This window comes from Trematomus bernacchii, unplaced genomic scaffold (genome assembly GCF_902827165.1).
Source record: "Trematomus bernacchii unplaced genomic scaffold, fTreBer1.1, whole genome shotgun sequence".
Taxonomy (NCBI): Eukaryota; Metazoa; Chordata; class Actinopteri; order Perciformes; family Nototheniidae; genus Trematomus; species Trematomus bernacchii.
Window position 1 is genome coordinate 2,001,605 of NW_022987803.1, and position 18,119 is coordinate 2,019,723.

Consider the following 18,119-nt stretch of genomic DNA (forward strand, 5'->3'; position numbering starts at 1 on the left):
ATGTTGTTTTGTAAAAATGGCCACTAAATTGCTAACACCCTATTGGCACCTCATTTAATAGTTGTATGTGTTGTCCTCATTGTCATGCATGGCAATTATCAAAGCAGGGTCTAACATAATTTATTTTTGGTTGCTTAAAAACTTATGCAATGGTTTTATATATTTCTGATAAAAGGCACATTATCTCAAATCCACATTACATTGGCCTATTTTCTTCAAACTGCAATCGGCTTTACATACACATTTTTATAACATATATTCATGTTCTATGTGTAGACATATTTCACGTATAAAACCACTGCATTATATATTTCTTTACTTCATCATGGATTACTATTATTTATTTGTACTCTACTTATATTTGTGAAGGGCTATGGCCACTCGGAGAAGGCTGTAAACACAATATAACGTCACGTGAGGAAACCCCTGTTCTTTTCGATGAGTGATTGGAACATAAACCTATCATAATAACACAAACCAGAGCACGGAAACCTGATTGGAGTACTGCAAAAATGACGTCAGAGTGTCAGGCAGATATATTCACCGCGCCGTCTCCATTCAGTGCTTTACACAGTATGGCCGGCGATATTAGCTAGCACTCGCTAACGGTATTCTCTGAAAAAGGGAAGACGGTAACTCAAGAAAATCAACACCTGGATTGTTTAAAGGACTATACCTCAATAAATTATAACGGACCGAGGAAGGATTAACCAAGTTGTAAACGTTACAACCGAAGTTTAATATTTTTTGTTGGGTGTCGGTTGTCTCATGATGGAGGATAACGGTGCACATTTCTTCGAGGGGACTGAGAAGCTGTTGGAAGTGTGGTTCTCTCGGCAGGATGAGAGCAAAGGAACCGGGGACCTCCGTACCATCCCAAGGTTTGTGTCAGTCCGTAGCAGAGGCAGCATACAGCTGAAGCGTAGGCTGAGACACCGGCCACATGCTTGGCTTCACTCCCACAGTCCGTTGTTGACATGTAACCAATTTAACCTGATAAGATTTAGTTTCCCCGAGGTGATTACTTAACTGTACTCATTAGTTAATCCTCAATTCGCTGAATTTACAAGAACAGAACCATATTGAGACACCAGAGCATAGCACCAGGGAACAGCTAACACCGTCACTGGAAAATGGCCACCTCCCCCTTTAACAGCGACTTCTAAGCTGAGTCATTCATTCTTCACCGAGGAATTATTGACACATTTATTTGCAATTAATCGATATCATGATGATGAGCCTGTTATAGTGAGCGACGGATTAACTGGTATATATTTTAAGGGTCGTCTTGGCAGAGTTGGCACCTCGTTTAGAGCTAACAGCTAGCTCTCTCTAGCTAGTTCTCAGCCTCGGTGTGCTGCTCACTCCTCAGACTGCTTCTTGTCACGAGGCCCTGCTTTCACACGCTTTATTTAACAGCTTACCTTGCTAAACAACATTAGGCGGGCTGGATGCTTTTTACCCCCTGTCATTACGCACGTGTATTATTGCCCCCTCAGTGTTGTTGGGACATCGTTTGATTACTAGTGCTACCATATACTAGTTACTTATTTTATATAGCACAACGGATTTCGATGTAACTGTATTTTGAGTTTGTTTTTCTGTAAATGGCGAGGTTATTTTTTCTGCGTCATTGAACAACGACTAAGGGCCCCCCTCTTTGAGTAGGCTATGTCAAGCATGTGGTCGCTGTCTTCAATGCGTGCTGCGTCCTCGGTGCAGCGATACTGGCCCACGACAGGGCACTTAGCCACAGATCATTTAAATGTGAGCTGGATCCCAAACGGCTCCCATCACAAAGTACAACACTATGCTGACCGGGACCCTGAGTCAGCAGAGGGTCTAGTGGGTCTGGATCCCAGGACTGGGGCTTGTATGATAGGGTTTAGACCACTCACTGCTTGGCAGATTTTAGACCTACTGCATGCTGTCCCTGCTCCGGTCACGTTTCCAGACATGTAGGCACTCTCCTCCCAGTTCCTCTGATTGGTTACTGGGTATCCCGTCTGTGATTTGCTTAGAGGCACTTTGCATTCAATGGAAAGGGTTTGAGTGATGGGACTCTGGGAAAAGAATGCGGAATCTTGACCTCCATTTGTTACTATGTCTCTAACACTGAGAAGCTAAAGTAAATGAAGTTTGTCCAGGATGCCTGTTGTAGTTCAGTGTGAGAGCAGAGCAACAGGAGGGGAATTCGGTGTACACACAATCATTTATGATGACAGCTGGTAAGAAATGATCACCTTGAGCACATCCTCTTTTCCTGGTTTACAAAACATCTCCCCTAAATTATATATTAATCTGAAGTAGAATTCATCGTCCTCAAACTCCCTGTTCTTGCAGTACAGTAATACTAAGTGAACAGCCTGTTATAAGGCTCAGCCTGCAAGTTATGAGTCTGTTTTGTGGTCATTAACCAGATCACAGAGGTCAGTTTAAGACAAGTGTGTGGCCGTCGGGTGAATGAGGACTGGCATTTATTTACAGCCAGGGGGCAGATTAACGGCTCAGTGGGACACTGTCAGTGGATCAGGCTCACTGGAAGTCAGCCAATGTCCAAATAAGTCCACAAGGGCATCTGATTCACAAATGTGGAGCTCGCTCACATTACCCCGCTGCCCTTCCTCAGGCTCTACAGCACCGTAGTCTGCTGCTAGTGATTGACAAGCAACTACTCCTGAGGATATTTAATCATCACACTCCTTTACAGTCTGCAGTAGGGCTGCTCGATTATGGCAAAAATCATAATCTAAATTATTTGGGTCAATAATTGATATCAAAAACGATTATCCATTTATTTTTAAATCCATTTATTGAAAAAAAATGGAACAGTATGTTTTTAACAGTTGATTACCCTGAACTTTAAGGATAATTCAACTGAAAAACCAATATAAATTTATTTAAAAAAAAAAATCGTTTTATTTCGATTACGTTTTCGTAATCGTTGCAAGCCAAAATCGTAATTTACGATTAATTGAGCAGCCCTAGTCTGCAGCCAAGTGTTTGTCAGTACACCTTGATCTACTGATTTTATTTTATTTCACCAGAGATGGTTTAGAGAGGAGACAAAAAAAATGTGTGTCACGCAGGTTTCTTTACTGCCCCCCTTTTTAGGAGGGTAGTGCATGGCTGCCAACTAAAGATGTCCCGATCCGATCACGTGATCGGGGATCGGAGCCGATCACGTGATTTTCAAAAGATCGGAATCGGGAGAAAAAAATCGGGGATCGGGAATTTTTTTAATTTTTTTTTTTTTTTTTTTTTTTATATAAAATATTTTTATAATTTTATTTAATGTTACAAAACAAAAATGACCATGTTCACGTCTTAAAGTCATCCTGAGGCCTTAGTTTTGGTTTAAAATTACACAACATCATGTATGTGTTGCTTCTTTTGGGCTTGTTTTCATAGACCTGGTTGCTTATTTCTCTCAAATCTGGCAACAGAGTGGGCAGGGCGCAGTGTCTAATAGTAGCAGTAAGCTAACGAGAGGCTACGTTCAGCTGGTGCCTCGGGAGTCGGGACAGAGAAAATGTCAGGAGTTTGGAAGTATTATAAAATTGAAAGCGAAGGCAGTGTAACAGCCAGATGCAATGTTTGCAAGGCGGAGGTTCCGCGTGGTGGAAAGAACAGAGCTACGTTCAACACGACCAATCTAATACAAACACCAACAACAACACGACAAGTACACAGCGGCCACTCGGGTAACGGCACTGAAACAACCAACACTTTCAGAGACTTTTAAAAGGAAAGAGAAACTGCCCCAGAACAGTGAAAAGGCCAAAAAAATAACAGCCAAGATAGCTGAATTCATCGCGTTGGATGACCAGCCGTTATCTGTTACCTTTTTTTTCTCTTAATGCATTGCATAAAGATCGGATCGGGAAAAATCGGTATCGGCAGATTGTCAAAATCAAATGATCGGAATCGGATCGGGAGCAAAAAAAGGTGATCGGGACATCCCTAGTGCCAACCTTTGAATTCTGCTTGGAGTGAAACAATTATTTTGGGTTGGTGGGTGTACAGTGTTACAAATGGATTGAACATGTACAAACTATTTACATTAATAAAAAAAAAAACATTTACAAACGTAACTTGACAGGGATTAACTCTAATAAATTAGAGGTCGTTTCCATAAACCATTGGCGGCGCCAGAGATTTTCTTTTGGGGGTGCTGTGGGGTAGCTTGACGTTTCAGAGGGTGCTCAAACATTTAGGGTTTCCCATTAAGGTACCAGGCGCTACAGTGGAATACGCACGCACACACACACACAGTGTACCCCCGACTCTTACAATGAAGGCTCGATAATCAGCTCACAGCATATATAGGTGTAAGCAGGGGTAAAGTGCTATTTTTTACAAGTGGGGAGTGGACCTCATATCCTCTAGGTGGGTCCAGGGGCACGCTCCCCCGGGAAGATTTTTTTTAAATATTGAAGTTAAAAGCATCAATCTGGTGCACTTTGAGAGCAACATGGAGAGATCTATGGATACATCTCTCAACACCCAAATGAAACAGGACTGTAAACAGATTTTCTTTTTCTTTATGGATATTTTACAAATCACTCCTTTTAAACTGTATTCTTGTTTTACTGTCATATAGTATTTCATAACTGTTTCATTTATTCTCTTATTGTTCCATAACTATAATTTAGTTTACAACAGGCATATCTGTTCTTCTACGCACAAAATTCTTTATTCCGCCTGTTATTTTGGCCCTCTTCTTCTCCCACATTCCACATCGCAGAAACTCCGTTCAAACATCAAAACGTTCAGCTCGGTCGGGAATCGATAGCTATTACTTTTCTCATTCATAACTTTCATAATTCCGGAGATATATCCCATAATTCATCACATTTTTAACCATTGAAGTCAATGGAGAAAATCTTCAGACTTGAACAATCTTCATGCGACTTTAACTGCTAACTGTTCCTTCATACTTTCACTCAGAAACCTCATTCCAACTTAAAAATGTTACACATCTTTCTGACATTATTCGTGTAGCACAACTTTTAAATCTGATTCTTACTTTTAGAGATATTAAACATTGTTCAGACCTTGGTACAGAGGCCTTCTTCAGATTTTAACATTAACTAGAGTACGTGATGTCACAGCTAGAGGGTAGGAAATCTTGAAATTTGCCTTCATATTTAAAAAAAAAACTGCCATAATTCCCAAACCCTACATTCCTGAGACATAATTTTTCATGACAAACGTAGGAAAACATCTTGTAGCTTGAAAAATGACAAATAATTAATCAAAAATAATTAAACTAAATGCCTCTTGAGGGCATGAAGTGACAAAAACTTTCAACATGTCTCCATTAAAGCCCATTGTAATTTCAGGCTGATATTTCCTCACAGCAGCAGCCGCACACCTTTAGTTAATCTGCCAAAAAGGCCACATTATTGACCCGAAAGTACACAAAAAGCACACTTCAGATACTCAAGGTCCTTGAGATGCTTCACGCTTTGAAATTTCACAGATTATCTGTTATGGTTCTTCAACAAAACGTTCACATGTAACAGGTTTATCTCTCATTCAGAACAATGGAAACCTTTGATCTCTGGACACCTCGTTAGCTCAAATATTTTTTTATTTTTTTTTATTTAACCTTTATTTAACCAGATAAAAAAACATTGAGATAAAATCTCATTTTCAATGCTGACCTGGCCAAGAAGGCAGCAACGTTACACATAACACATAACACAAACATATAAAATACAGAGAACATAAAGAAAACAAGACGAAAAAGCAGTCACTACATTGTGCACATTAGGACAATAAAAAAAGTACACTACTTGTTACTGCAAGAGCAGCTGGTGGTGAGGACTTCAGACAACTTCAATTTAAAACATGAAATAGAGACAAATGCCCTCAGTTTAAGGCGTGATTGAAGGTCATTCCAAGACCAAGGACCATAATAAGAAAGACTCCTTTTTCCAGCCTCAGTCCGTACAGTAGGTACCTGGAACCGTATTCAGGCACTGGATCTGAGTTTGTAAGAGTCACAAACTGGGGCAAATCTGACACATATGTAGAGTGGAAGCTTACCTAAAATGGCTTTATACATTAATAAAAACCAGTGCTGCATCCTACGCATAGTAAGTGAGGACCATCCAGTTAGGCTATACAGTGTGCAATGATGAGTCCTATAGGGTGCATTTGATATATAACGCAGTGCAGCATGGTAAAGTGGGTCAAGTTTGGCCAAAACAGTGGGACAGGCAAATCTATAAATGGTATCACCGTAGTCCAGCTGGGACAGGAATAAGCCAGAGACCAACCTTTTACGGGATGAAATTGAAAAACAACATTTAAATCTGAAAAGGAAGCCAAGAGTGAATTTCAATTTCTTTGTTAAAACTTCAATATGGTGTTTAAAGTTCAGATTACTGTCCAACCAAAAGCCCAGATATTTGTAGGTATCAACAAATTCAACAGAAACGCCATCAAGGGTGTCAATGGAGAGGCAAGAGGAGGACGCTGACTTGGGAGCAAAAAGCATTGCTTTGGTTTTCTTACTGTTCAATAGCAGTTTAGAATCAAGAAGCGCATGCTGCAGCGTGATAAAATCTGATTTTAAATTGGAAACGGCCATATCCAGAGAAGGAGCACACGAGTATACAATAGTGTCATCAGCATACATATGATAGGTAGAAAATTGCATCTGATTACAAATATTGTTTACATATAATGAAAAGAGCAAGGGCCCCAAGATAGAGCCCTGTGGAACTCCCTTTTCCAAGGTGACAGGGTCAGAGACAGTACTACCCAACCTGACGCATTGAGTACGGAATATATATATATATATATATATATATATATACACCTGTGTAATGGAACACGATGATGTCATAACTCCAACTGACATGCTCAGAGCAGCAGACTTCAGATAATGGTTAATGGTCCTGCCCTCAATAGCTCTACGTCAATTATGGGGTGTAATCATATGCCGTTTCCATGGAAACGCATCCCTCGCCATAAAAGACGATGTCGCTATACATTAACTCCTATGAAAATGTTCAAAAAGTGCTCAAACTTCACATGTGTGCTAACAGTCCAGCTGTGACGACATCTACGTGAGAGTTTTGAGATTTCTTCAAATGCCGTTGCCATGGAAACACAAGGCTCCCCATGAAACACGGTTTTCTCATAACTTCAGTGAAAATGCTCCAAACGGCCCAAAACTTCACAGGTTTGGGAACGATGCAGCCATCCACACATCTAAGCGTATTATGGGGTGTCATCAAATGCCGTTGCCATGGCGACAGATCATTCGCCATCAAGTTAGTTCAAAAGTTTGCAGTTCAAATATTCTGCTGCTTTTCCAAGCCTTTTTACTTTCTTTTCTTCTCTCATCACACATTCAAGCCCCCAGTGTTCATGTATCATTTCAATCTAAATTCTTCACTTTCTTCTTACACATTACATTTCAGCATAGCAATTCAGCGTCAGCTTTTCAGCATAAAGCATTCCCACTAGCAATTTCTTCAGGAATTGCATTCTCTAGTAATCATATGAAGGTGTGCCTCGGAAATAATTGTTTACATAAATCGTGACCAAACCGTTTGAAACCCACTGAGATAACTTAGACTAAAGTTAACTATCTAACCACTCAGAGTCCTTTAGCTCATCTGAGCCTCTCAGTCTGACAGGAGAGGACTTTCCCTTCACCTTGTTGTAGAAACAGCTTCTTATATCCGTTAGCGCAGCTAGCTAACCAGATGCTAACAACAACAATACCAGGTACCGCTGCGCTCTCTCGCTCGGAGCGGCGTTAAGGTGCTCTCCGGTGGCAGCACTACCTCCCTGAGTGCAGGCATATTGTCATAACGTCTCGAACCCTGGTGGAGAGTCTATAAAACCGGCCCACACCCGTCACCTGTAAAACATGAACAACAGGGTGTCACTGTCCAGGTTGCTAGGCGACAGTGCTACAGACCGCGGGTGTCAGGTGACGCAAACAGGAAGTTTCATTTCGTAGACCGCTCGGTTTGCTGTTCCTTCACTTTATTTTTATATACATTTATTTTGGACGAAAACTTAGCGTGAGGAAAGGCATGTGTGGCGTGAGATATGTGTTAATTGCGTGACTCTCACGCTCAATGCGTGAGGGGTGGCAGGTTAAATCCATCACGGGAGAAGAGTGAACAGTACACGGATTATGATTCCTTCACACTATATTCACTAAAGTAAACATTGGGCCCATTCCTCACGAGCCACATTTCCGACACTAAAATGCATTTGAGAAAATAAACTAATTTGTCCATCTCAACTAACTGATATTCATTTTGCTTAATATGTTTAGCTGTGTAAATATGTAATGTGCCTAAATAAGATAATAATACTTCTCCAACTTACGAGACGGGAGGTGAATTCTATTTTATACTCTTGTCACACCTGTAATGCGTTTTTAGTGATAGAGCATTTTCGATGTTGCTGTCTCAATTTCTTTGAATTTTTGGGAATTTTTCCACTAAAGTAGCTCTCATGAATCTGTCCACTTGGTAACCAGGTGTCACTATCTTTGGTTTGCATAAGCTCTTCCAGTGTTTTAATGTGGTCCTTTCCTGGAGTCCAGGCTTTTCTTTGAGGAACTGTGTTGGTGCTGAGAGACCAGAAATAGCACGTGGTGTACATTTCACACTGAAACGGGAGCTGACCCAGGTCTCCAGTAACGCTGTCCCTCTGGTATGAAGCCGGGAAGACGACATGTTGCAACAGCGCTGGTTTCGCACTGAATAAAAGTCCTTGTGTTTTGTTATTCTCACCAGTTGCCATGGGCTAAAAAAAAAGTAACTCACTGCCCTAGGGTTTAGGCTTGTAAACACGTTCTGACTAGTAGAGGTAAAATGCTTGATTGGTTTGAATTCTGATCATTGTACTGAAGTTGGTGTAACTTTGTGAGTGACTGGTAAACATGTTACCAGATACCCCATGGTTCTGTAATGTTGTTTTATTTGCGTTTTCCTATGACTTGGCTCAACAATAAAAACATGATGCCATGCTAATGCCACATTCTTATATTTAGGTAAATGGTTACTAATTGTGTGCTTTTCCTCATGAGGTGCCCATTCCAGTCTGAGGCTAAACAAGTAGCCGTTCAATGATCATAGTCGGACTGATTACTGATGAACCTGCTGGAGCACTCTGTCATTGAGTGTTATGCAGATGTGCTCAAATAATGTCTCAAGAGTTTTCAAATTGAATGACTCAAAATACTTTATAAATCCCAGGGGGGTTTTGTGACAGTTTCAACATATTAGAATACAAATAAATTAAATATTTATATAAACATAAGTTGAAGTGAAAATCAATTATTGTTACTTCGATAATTTCACTGGTGCTTCCCATCTTTTAAGAGGCTATACGAGTTATGGCAATGAAGCAGGACTTGAAGTGAGGATATGAATAAGATATGTTAGTTGTGTCAGGTCCTAGATCACCTGGTTACCTGCCAGAAAGTTAATTTGTTTTATTTGTTGTATTTATATTTTGATATATCTGATGGAGTGAATACTCCAATACTGGGTTAGAGGTGGTCAGATGTGGCAATAATAAATAATTTATTTAGCTACATGCAAAGATGTCCTCTCTCAGAAATGTCTGCATTTTCCTCTGTCATTGGTTTTCTTATATCGTTATAACGTGATGGAGCGAGCAGCCCTTGAACGAACCCCAAGTCCTCCCTGCGTGTCTTCTCTTCCCCTCCAAAATGGAGCATTTTTGTAAACAGGTAGATGAAGAGTTACCCAGTAAGCGATGACATGTGTCTGCCTGTTCTTGAAGCACACCCGCCTAACAGGTTCCCCCCCCCCCCCCTCTTCCTGTAGCAGGCCATGGCTGTAGAGGAGGAGGTGCTTTCCTTATTAAAACATAGGGTCAGCACTACTCTATCTGTTGAGTGTGAGGGGGACCGTAGTGGGGTTCACTTCTACATTGGAGTCCAGTTGATACAATCTGATAAATGTATGGCATTAACTGCTAACTGTTGCTTTTCTGCTTTCTGTTTTCTAGGTTTGAGTGGGACAAACTTTTGGAGACTGTGCATTGTTTGATCATAAGTGTGACAAAGTCTGACAAGCAGGAAGCTTATATACTCAGGTGAGTGCAGCTCTTGACCCGGTCTTCCTCCCATCAGGAGGCAGGCCGGATTAGACAGCGGTCATCTGTAAACCGCTTTCCACTGACGCTGCAGTCTGAGCTTCACACGCTGCTTCGAGTTCTAGAGATGTGACCGGTGTAGATTATGAAGGAAACCCTGCTGTAGCCCAATGTAAAGATGCTGCCCTCAGTTATCAGTGGCACCACAGGATTCTGTAGACTTTTCAAGAATCAAACAAATCTGATAGATAGATATGTTATTTATCCCAAGTTGGGACATGATTTTGTCACGGCAGCATTTTACAGTCATTCTACAAGATTGACCAAATTACCTAAAACATAGAATTAAATAAAGATAAACGTACATTTAAAAAAAAAATATATATATATATATATATACATATTCTCAGTAACAACAAATCCTATTTTCAGAGGAGTATCTAAACTTTATAAATTATACAGAATAAAATAGAATATACTTTCTAAAATACCAAATTAATCTGGCAGGTAAAAGCAATTGTCATGGCAACCAGGAAGTGATTTAATAACTGCAGTTATGACATTCTAATACAGACTGCAGGCAGATCACGCATAACCAAGTATTTACAAATATAAATTGTTTTCTAATTTCTTTAAACCTACTTTGATATCTCCAAAAAGGTTTGAGAAGTTGCTCCTGTGTACCTGCCCTATAATTACTGCTGCCATGTCTGGGGAAGTTGTATTAGTTAACTCTGTCAACTGACCCAATATAGTCAAGAGTAAAGTATTGTATAGTCACATGTGTTTATCATGTAGTTGATATTGCAATGTCGATTTAAAAAATAAAAGCAAATGTAATCTTGTGAAGTAAGCACTGTGCCTGACAATTTAAGTTGCACAGAAGAGCAGATTTAGCAGTCTTGGATTAGACGTGTTCTGTAGGCTGGTGGACCAGTACGCTGATAAACACAGTATGTGAGTGAAAGCAGAACCCCAGGAATCACTTGTGTAATAAACAAAACAATGCTCTGCTTTTCCTCCACAGTGAGAGTAGCATGTTTGTCTCCAAGAGACGTTTCATTTTGAAAACGTGCGGAACCACCCTCTTACTGCAAGCACTGGTGCCTCTGCTGGAACTCGCCAGGGAGTACTGCGGGTTTGATGCCATCGAGGTAGGACACTCAGCTTTCTCAGACACAAGAAAGGAAATGTAACTCCTGAAGCTCTTACCTAATGCCTGTAGCCTTTTTGTATTTTCATATTGTTCTATACTTTTTGCAGAATTTCTTCTACTCCCGTAAGAACTTTATGAAGCCAACCCATCAAGAGTTCCCTCATCGAAACTTCCAGGAGGAAGTGGACTTTCTTAGCCAGATTTTCCCAAGTACGTAACATTTAAGGATCTTAGCACTGGCCTCTTTTTTTTTGTCTCATTTTCCCCTTTTTAATATCCTCTGAAAAAATGTAGTTTGATGAAACCAAAATGATACAATAACTTCGTCTGTGTAAAGGAAATTTGAAGAAGTTGCCTTGTGCTCTCTGCCTCTTCCAGATGGTGCAGCCTACTGTATGGGACGTTTGAACTCTGACTGCTGGTGAGCATTTCTGCTTAGAACTCGATCTATTGTCCAGTGTTGCACATCGGTGCATATTTTGGTTGAGATTGGTACTGAATATGCTCTCCACTGACTCTATCCCTGAAAGATCTTATAGGAACTACTAGAGATTAAAATAGTGTTTCAGCTACAGCAAGATATTACTTCATTTCATTTCATTTCAAACCTTTATTTATCCAGGTTGTATCCCATTGAGATCATTGACCTCTTTTTCAAGGGAGACCTGCTCAAGTAGGTTCCACATGAAACATTAAAACATAAACAGAACAACAAAAGGACATCATACAGTATCATTACAGGGATTACAGTTTACATAACTATCCACATGAACAGGTACCAACAGCTTCCGATTCAGTAGCATCCAACCGAGCTTTTAAAACATTTAGTGGCACCAGATTGCTCAGTTTCCATTTCAATTGCAGACTATTCCAGGACAGTGGAGCTGCGCATCTAAATGCTATCTTCCCTAAGACAGTCCTAGCAGTTGGCACATTTAATAAAACCACAGCATGCGATCTCAGGCAGTAGCCACTTACAATTCGCCGTGAGATCAGGGAGCAGATGTAGGATGGAAGTTTCCCTAACATGGCTTTATATATAAAAATGTACCAGTGACTGAGCCTCCGTACAGTTAGCGAAGACAAACCTGCCCTTGCATACAGGGTACAGTGATGGGTTAATGCTTTACAGTTTGTCACAAATCTCAGTGCACTGTGATACGCAGCATCTAACTTGACCAGGCAATTGGCAGGTGCATTCATATAAATCAAATCACCATAGTCCAGCACAGGTAAAAAGGTCACAGAGACTAGCCTTTTTCTGGCCTCGAGCGAGAAACAGGACTTGTTCCTGTAGAAGAAACCTAGCCTAACCCTCAGTTTTTTAAGCAGGTTATTGACATGACGTTTAAAAGTGAGACAATCATCAAGCCAGATACCAAGGTATTTGTAACAGGCAACCACTTCAAGTTTTATTCCTTGCGTAGTTGTAATATCTAAAACAGGCTCTGGTGTCTTTTTAGCTTTTGAAAAGAGCATTACCTTGGTTTTATCAACATTTAAAAGAAGCTTTAGTTCAGAGAGCTGAGTCTGAATAATGTTAAAAGCAGCTTGCAATTCAACAACAGCCTCCTTAATGGAGGGACGTGCACAGTACATAACGGTATCGTCCGCATAAAAATGTAAGGTTGCTCCATCGACATTTTCACCTAAACTATTGATGTAGATGGAGAATAAAAGTGGACCTAAAACAGAACCTTGAGGAACACCATTAGCAATGTTTAACCACTCAGAAGACAGCCCATCAAAGTGAACACATTGGGACCTTTCAGAGAGGTAGTTCACAAACCACCCCACTGCATGGCTGGATATGCCAATACTGAGTAGCCTCTGCTTTAAGATGCGATGATCGACGGTGTCAAACGCTTTGGAGAGGTCAATAAATAGAGCTGCACAACTCTGCTTATTATCTAAAATACTCGCCACATCATTCACCACTTTCATTGTGGCAGTGATGGTGCTATGTTGCTTTCTGAAGCCTGACTGATGTTTAGACAGGATGTCATTTGTACATAAAAACACCTTTACCTGTTCACTCACTAGGCGTTCAAGAACCTTAGCCAGAACTGATAATTTAGAGATGGGCCTATAATTATTTAATAAAGTGGCCTCCTCACCTTTTAGTAGAGGCAGGACATACGCTGACTTCCACAATTTTGGAATTGTGTTTGTGCTGAGGGAGAGGTTAAAAAGAGTAGTGAGAGGTAGAGCAATAAAATCTGCAGCTATCTTTAAAAAGAAAGGTTCTACGTTGTCCGGGCCGGCCGGTTTCTTAGGATCTAACTTGGTTAAAACTTCACGAACAACATCAACAGTAAAAGGAGTAAAACTAAAAGGGTTTTCCAAAACACGTTTTTCAGAGTCACAGACTGTGGTGTTCACAGAAGCAGAGTTAGTCACAGAATCAAACAGAGAGCCACAGGACACAAAATGCTCATTAAAACAATTTAACATAGTGGCCCTGTCCGATATAGAGCCAGATGCTGTGGTAATGCACGGAGGTAGCTCATTACGGATCTCACCGGTGGATATCGATTTTATGGCTTTCCAACATTTTCCAGGATTATTCAGGTTCTTTGTGGTAACTGACAGATAATACTTAGACTTAGCACTTTTTATTTGTGATGTGAAGCTATTTCTTAGCTGCCTAAAACGTAGCCATTCTACCTCTGAGCCTGATTTCCTAGCCTTTGCCCAGGCCTTGTTTCTCTCATGTAGGAGACTAGATAAGTCAGCAGAAAACCAAGGATTGTCTCGTCCCTTCACTCTAAATTTACGCAGGGGTGCATGTCTATCTATAATTTCCATAAAACCAAGATAAAAATAAGACCATGCAGTTTCTACATCAGCACACAGATCGATTTTACCCCAATCAAAATCAAACAGATCATGTACAAAACCCTGCTCCACAAAATGTTTTTTGTTTTTTGTTTTACTTAATGACAATTGGATGTTAACACAGATGATGATGGCATCTCGTAGAATGATAACATAAAAGGAACAAGAAGTATAAAATGGCTGCTTCGTTGACACATGTAATGAGCTCTCCCTGCCCGTTACACAGGTACCTGTTTACCCTGGACTTACCAGAGTACTGGGAGAACAAGCTTGCGGATCAGACGCTGGAAGTTCTGATGAGTGACCTCGATCCAGCCATTATGGACCAGTTCTATATGAAAGATGGTGTTTCTGCAAGTGATGTCACTCGTGTAAGTACCCTCTTGATATCCCACGTGTTAATTTGAGCCACCAGTGTTTGGGTGGTTCAGAGTGTATGAGCTGAGCTGGCGTCAGTGATGCTTTATCTGATGTTGACGTAGTTCTGTGCTTTGTTGCAGATGAGTGGAATTCGTGACCTGATACCAGGTTCTGTGATTGACGCCACAATGTTCAATCCTTGTGGATACTCAATGAATGGAATGAAGACTGATGTGAGTCTCTCTTTCTGATTGGCCTACTCTGTGGTGCTCAACATGTGAGTAATATGGCTCTACTTCTTGTCCTCTCTAGGGAGCATACTGGACCATCCACATCACCCCGGAGCCAGAGTTCTCCTACGTCAGCTTCGAAACCAATCTCTCCCAGACATCGTACGATGATCTAATCAGTAAGGTGGTGGATGTGTTCAAGCCAGGGAAATTCGTGACCACGCTTTTTGTCAATCAGGTAGGTATAAATAAGGAGCGCACTTCATTCAGAGGGATTTGAAATAGATTTGTCACTGAGTTTGTTTCTCCTGTTTTCCCCGCAGAGCTCCAAATGTCGCAGTGTCTTTTCTCCAGCCCAGAAGGTGGAGGGCTACAAGCGCCTCGACCGCCAGCTGGCTCAATTCAACGATTACAATTTTGTTTTCACAAGCTACGCCAAGAGCCACGGGCAGAGCCAGCAGAGCTGAGGGTTGAGGATGAAGAAGCGTAAAAAAAAAGGCGGTTGCGCGGGGCGCCCCCCCTGCGGCTGTCTTCATCCCCCAGTAGAGAGCTTGTCCTCCTCCCTCTTCCTCCCCCCCCCCTTCTGCTGCTGTCGTGGTTCAGGATCTCTGGGTGCTGACGCGGTGGCAGGCCCTAGTTTAACCTCCAGTTTAACCTCCAATTTGAGTTGTTTGCATTGTTGTACCTGTGACTTAGATCTCTTGCATGAAAGCTCTTTTCTCTGTTTCGATATTCTAGCTCACTCTTGCTGTGATCTTGAAGTGCATGTAGAGGAATTAAACACGCTCTGTTTGGGGCCGTCCACCTGTGCCCTGTCCAACAGACCCTTCCTGAAGGTCTCCCCCCTCATACCCCACAGACAAGGCTTCCGCCCGCACTAGGCCGGAGCCCTGACATGCTCAGACCTGTCTGCCTCTAAGCACCCCCCGCCTGTCCCTCCAACACGACCATAGCTCTCCACTTCACCTATAGGTATTTTTGAACTTTGAGTGCACTTTAAAAAGCTGTTTGCTTGTGGTACGAAAAAGAAGGCCAACCTTTAGAATGTATAAGTCATAGTGAGCTTTTGGCCGTTTAATGGTTGTCTGATAGTCAGGACATATAAGAAGTCTTTCAAAACAAATGCCATATTTGCTGTTTTAATGTTGCAATATACGTCCAAGGGTTTGCGATTGGTCAATGTACTTCACCGAAGCTAAAGACTTCCTGCTTTGCTGGGATTTGAAGCATTCAGTAAATTGTGCTTCCCCCACCCTGACAATCATGTAGTCAGTGTTTCCCAAAGAAGACTGGAAACTTTATGAATAATTTAGACATCACATACACACTTTGTTTCGTCCAGGCTTCTTTATTTACAGAATACTGTATCTAGAGGTAACCTTTGGGTCTTAAACCTCCCCCTCCCCCCAGAGTCATATTCAGCACATTCACATGACGTGTTAAAAGGAAATGTTGAAACTGAATGTAGCACAGCTGTGTAAAACACGTTTGTCCCTGTCTTTTTGAATGTACACATCCAGAGAAAAGCCCGGACCGGGTTTGAGCGAAAGTACACACACACACACACACACACACACAGATCATAATGCCCTGCTGCAGGTCTCCCTGCCAGAGACTGCCGGTCAGCTGGCCCCGGAGCCCTGACAGCTCTCAAAGGGAAATAATGAATTGGATACTTTTTGCTTAGTTGCCCAGCAAAGCATTTTTCTTTTTCCCACATAATATCCATCCTCTCTGTCTCTTTCCGCCCCATACAGAAATCTGTAAGCGCACAATAGAGGCCCACCAGTCTGAGCATGCCAGGGTGATCCCGGATCATTCCACATTTAACCGCTGCATAAACTGCCTTTTTATTACATTAATTGTGTCCAGACATTTTTTGCAGTGAATTGGTCGAAAACGTGTCTCCCCAGCAGTTTTTTTGTTTTGTTTGGATCAATGCCCTTTGTTTGTTGAGGGGGAAAATCCTGTGATACTATGGTGCATGTGACTATAGTGGCGTGTTGCTTGACAGTGTAGCACAGCGCCATCTCTTCCTCCTCTTTGTCAGTAGGTGTGGGCTTCACCTTTTCTTATTTTACCAGCTGAAAGCATTTCCTCATGTGTTGGGATAGGTGGAGTCAGGTCAACTTGTATTGTTTTTATGTTAAGTGCTGAATGCAGGTTAGGTTAGTGTTCTTAATTATGACTGGTCTTCTCTACCTGCCGTTCTCTTCAGTGGTGTTCACAATGCTTCTCCTGCCAGAGAATGCAATTTGAATTTGAGCTGGAGAAGACACGCCCAGATCCTAACCTGCTTTCAGCTGCAATCCATCTGATCTTTGGGGGTTTGTCTGGTGATTGCATCAGCAGATAACAGCAGTCATCTCATGTATCCTCTGAGCCAGTTGGACCAGTTAATGTGAGGGCGAGCAGAGGGGTTGTCTCCTGGAATAGTTTCCCTCGGAGTTGTCCATCATGGCTTTTGAATTGGTTTCATTGTTTTCCTGAGGACCAATCTCTGCTGTCTAATGACTGAGGTGATCTGCTATGATGTTTCGGGTCCTTTTATGAAGTCACATATTTAGGGATTTAAACTGTTCATAAGTACTGAAGCGGTTTGATGCTAACTGTTCTTGGATTAAGTACATTTTAGCCTTGTTGGTGTGGATCAGTATGCTATTGTTTTATTTTTTTATACAGTGAACTCAAAATGCATTTTTGCAGTTGAATGGTTATAGAATTTTATACAAAAAATATTTTGTATTTTTGATGCGGACCAATCTTCTTTTTTTTTTCTCTTCCCCCTTTGTCCAAATGTTTGTTGTCGTGAAAGCAGTTTTTTCTGAAGTTATGGAGGAATAAACGATGATCTGTAATTTCCCCCAGCCCTTCCTCTCAATCTCTCTGTAGTGGGGGGGGGGGGGGGGGTCCTCCACAGGGTCAGAGAGGGTGCAGTTGCAGGATGTACTGAAGGAGAAACTTGGCTGTTCTAATTCTTTCTTTTGCTTTTCTTTGGATGGTCAAGATGTGCTAAATATATCTGTGCTATGAGCTTGATGCTTCAATAAAAAGAAACCTATCTGTGCACTTGCTGTGTTCCTTATTTGAAGCATTTTTATCCTGAGCTGTTAAAGTATTATTAGAGAAAGGATAGAGGAAGCTAACAATACAGCATCAAAGATGTCTGCACCATCTCATTTTGCAGTGCATAGTCACATAGTCACAAACAATAGACACAATGAAATATGCCAAATAGCATGTTGATACAAACTACTTATAAAATATATATAAGACAAACTTTTCTACTTTAACATCCTGCATCAGGGTCAGTTCAGAAATGTTTCCACAGATTCAGTTTTGCACTTCCAAAAGTAGAGTGGGTTGGAGCTTCATTGTTTAAATATACATAAAAGCATGATAACCAAAGAAGCATCCATGCAGCTTGA

The 18,119-nt window shown here is 41.3% G+C and overlaps 1 protein-coding gene across 1 annotated transcript; it reads left to right on the forward strand.

Moving 5' to 3' along the window:
• The first annotated feature begins 545 nt into the window (after positions 1-545).
• amd1 (adenosylmethionine decarboxylase 1) lies at positions 546-17,760 on the forward strand. Its single transcript, XM_034150477.1, has 9 exons — positions 546-881; positions 10,021-10,107; positions 11,135-11,261; positions 11,371-11,473; positions 11,642-11,684; positions 14,328-14,472; positions 14,602-14,694; positions 14,774-14,929; positions 15,015-17,760. The coding sequence occupies exons 1-9, from the start codon at positions 769-771 to the stop codon at positions 15,156-15,158; spliced, it is 1,011 nt and encodes a 336-aa protein (XP_034006368.1). The 5' UTR covers positions 546-768; the 3' UTR covers positions 15,159-17,760.
• Positions 17,761-18,119: the final 359 nt, after the last annotated feature.

Coding starts and splice junctions, on each gene's coding strand:
- amd1 (XM_034150477.1), top strand. CDS start 769: ATGATGGAGGATAACGGTGCACATTTCTTCGAGGGGACTGAGAAGCTG. Junction 882..10,020: donor GACCTCCGTACCATCCCAAG/GTTTGTGTCAGT, acceptor TCTGTTTTCTAG/GTTTGAGTGGGACAAACTTT. Junction 11,474..11,641: donor TCTTAGCCAGATTTTCCCAA/GTACGTAACATT, acceptor TGCCTCTTCCAG/ATGGTGCAGCCTACTGTATG.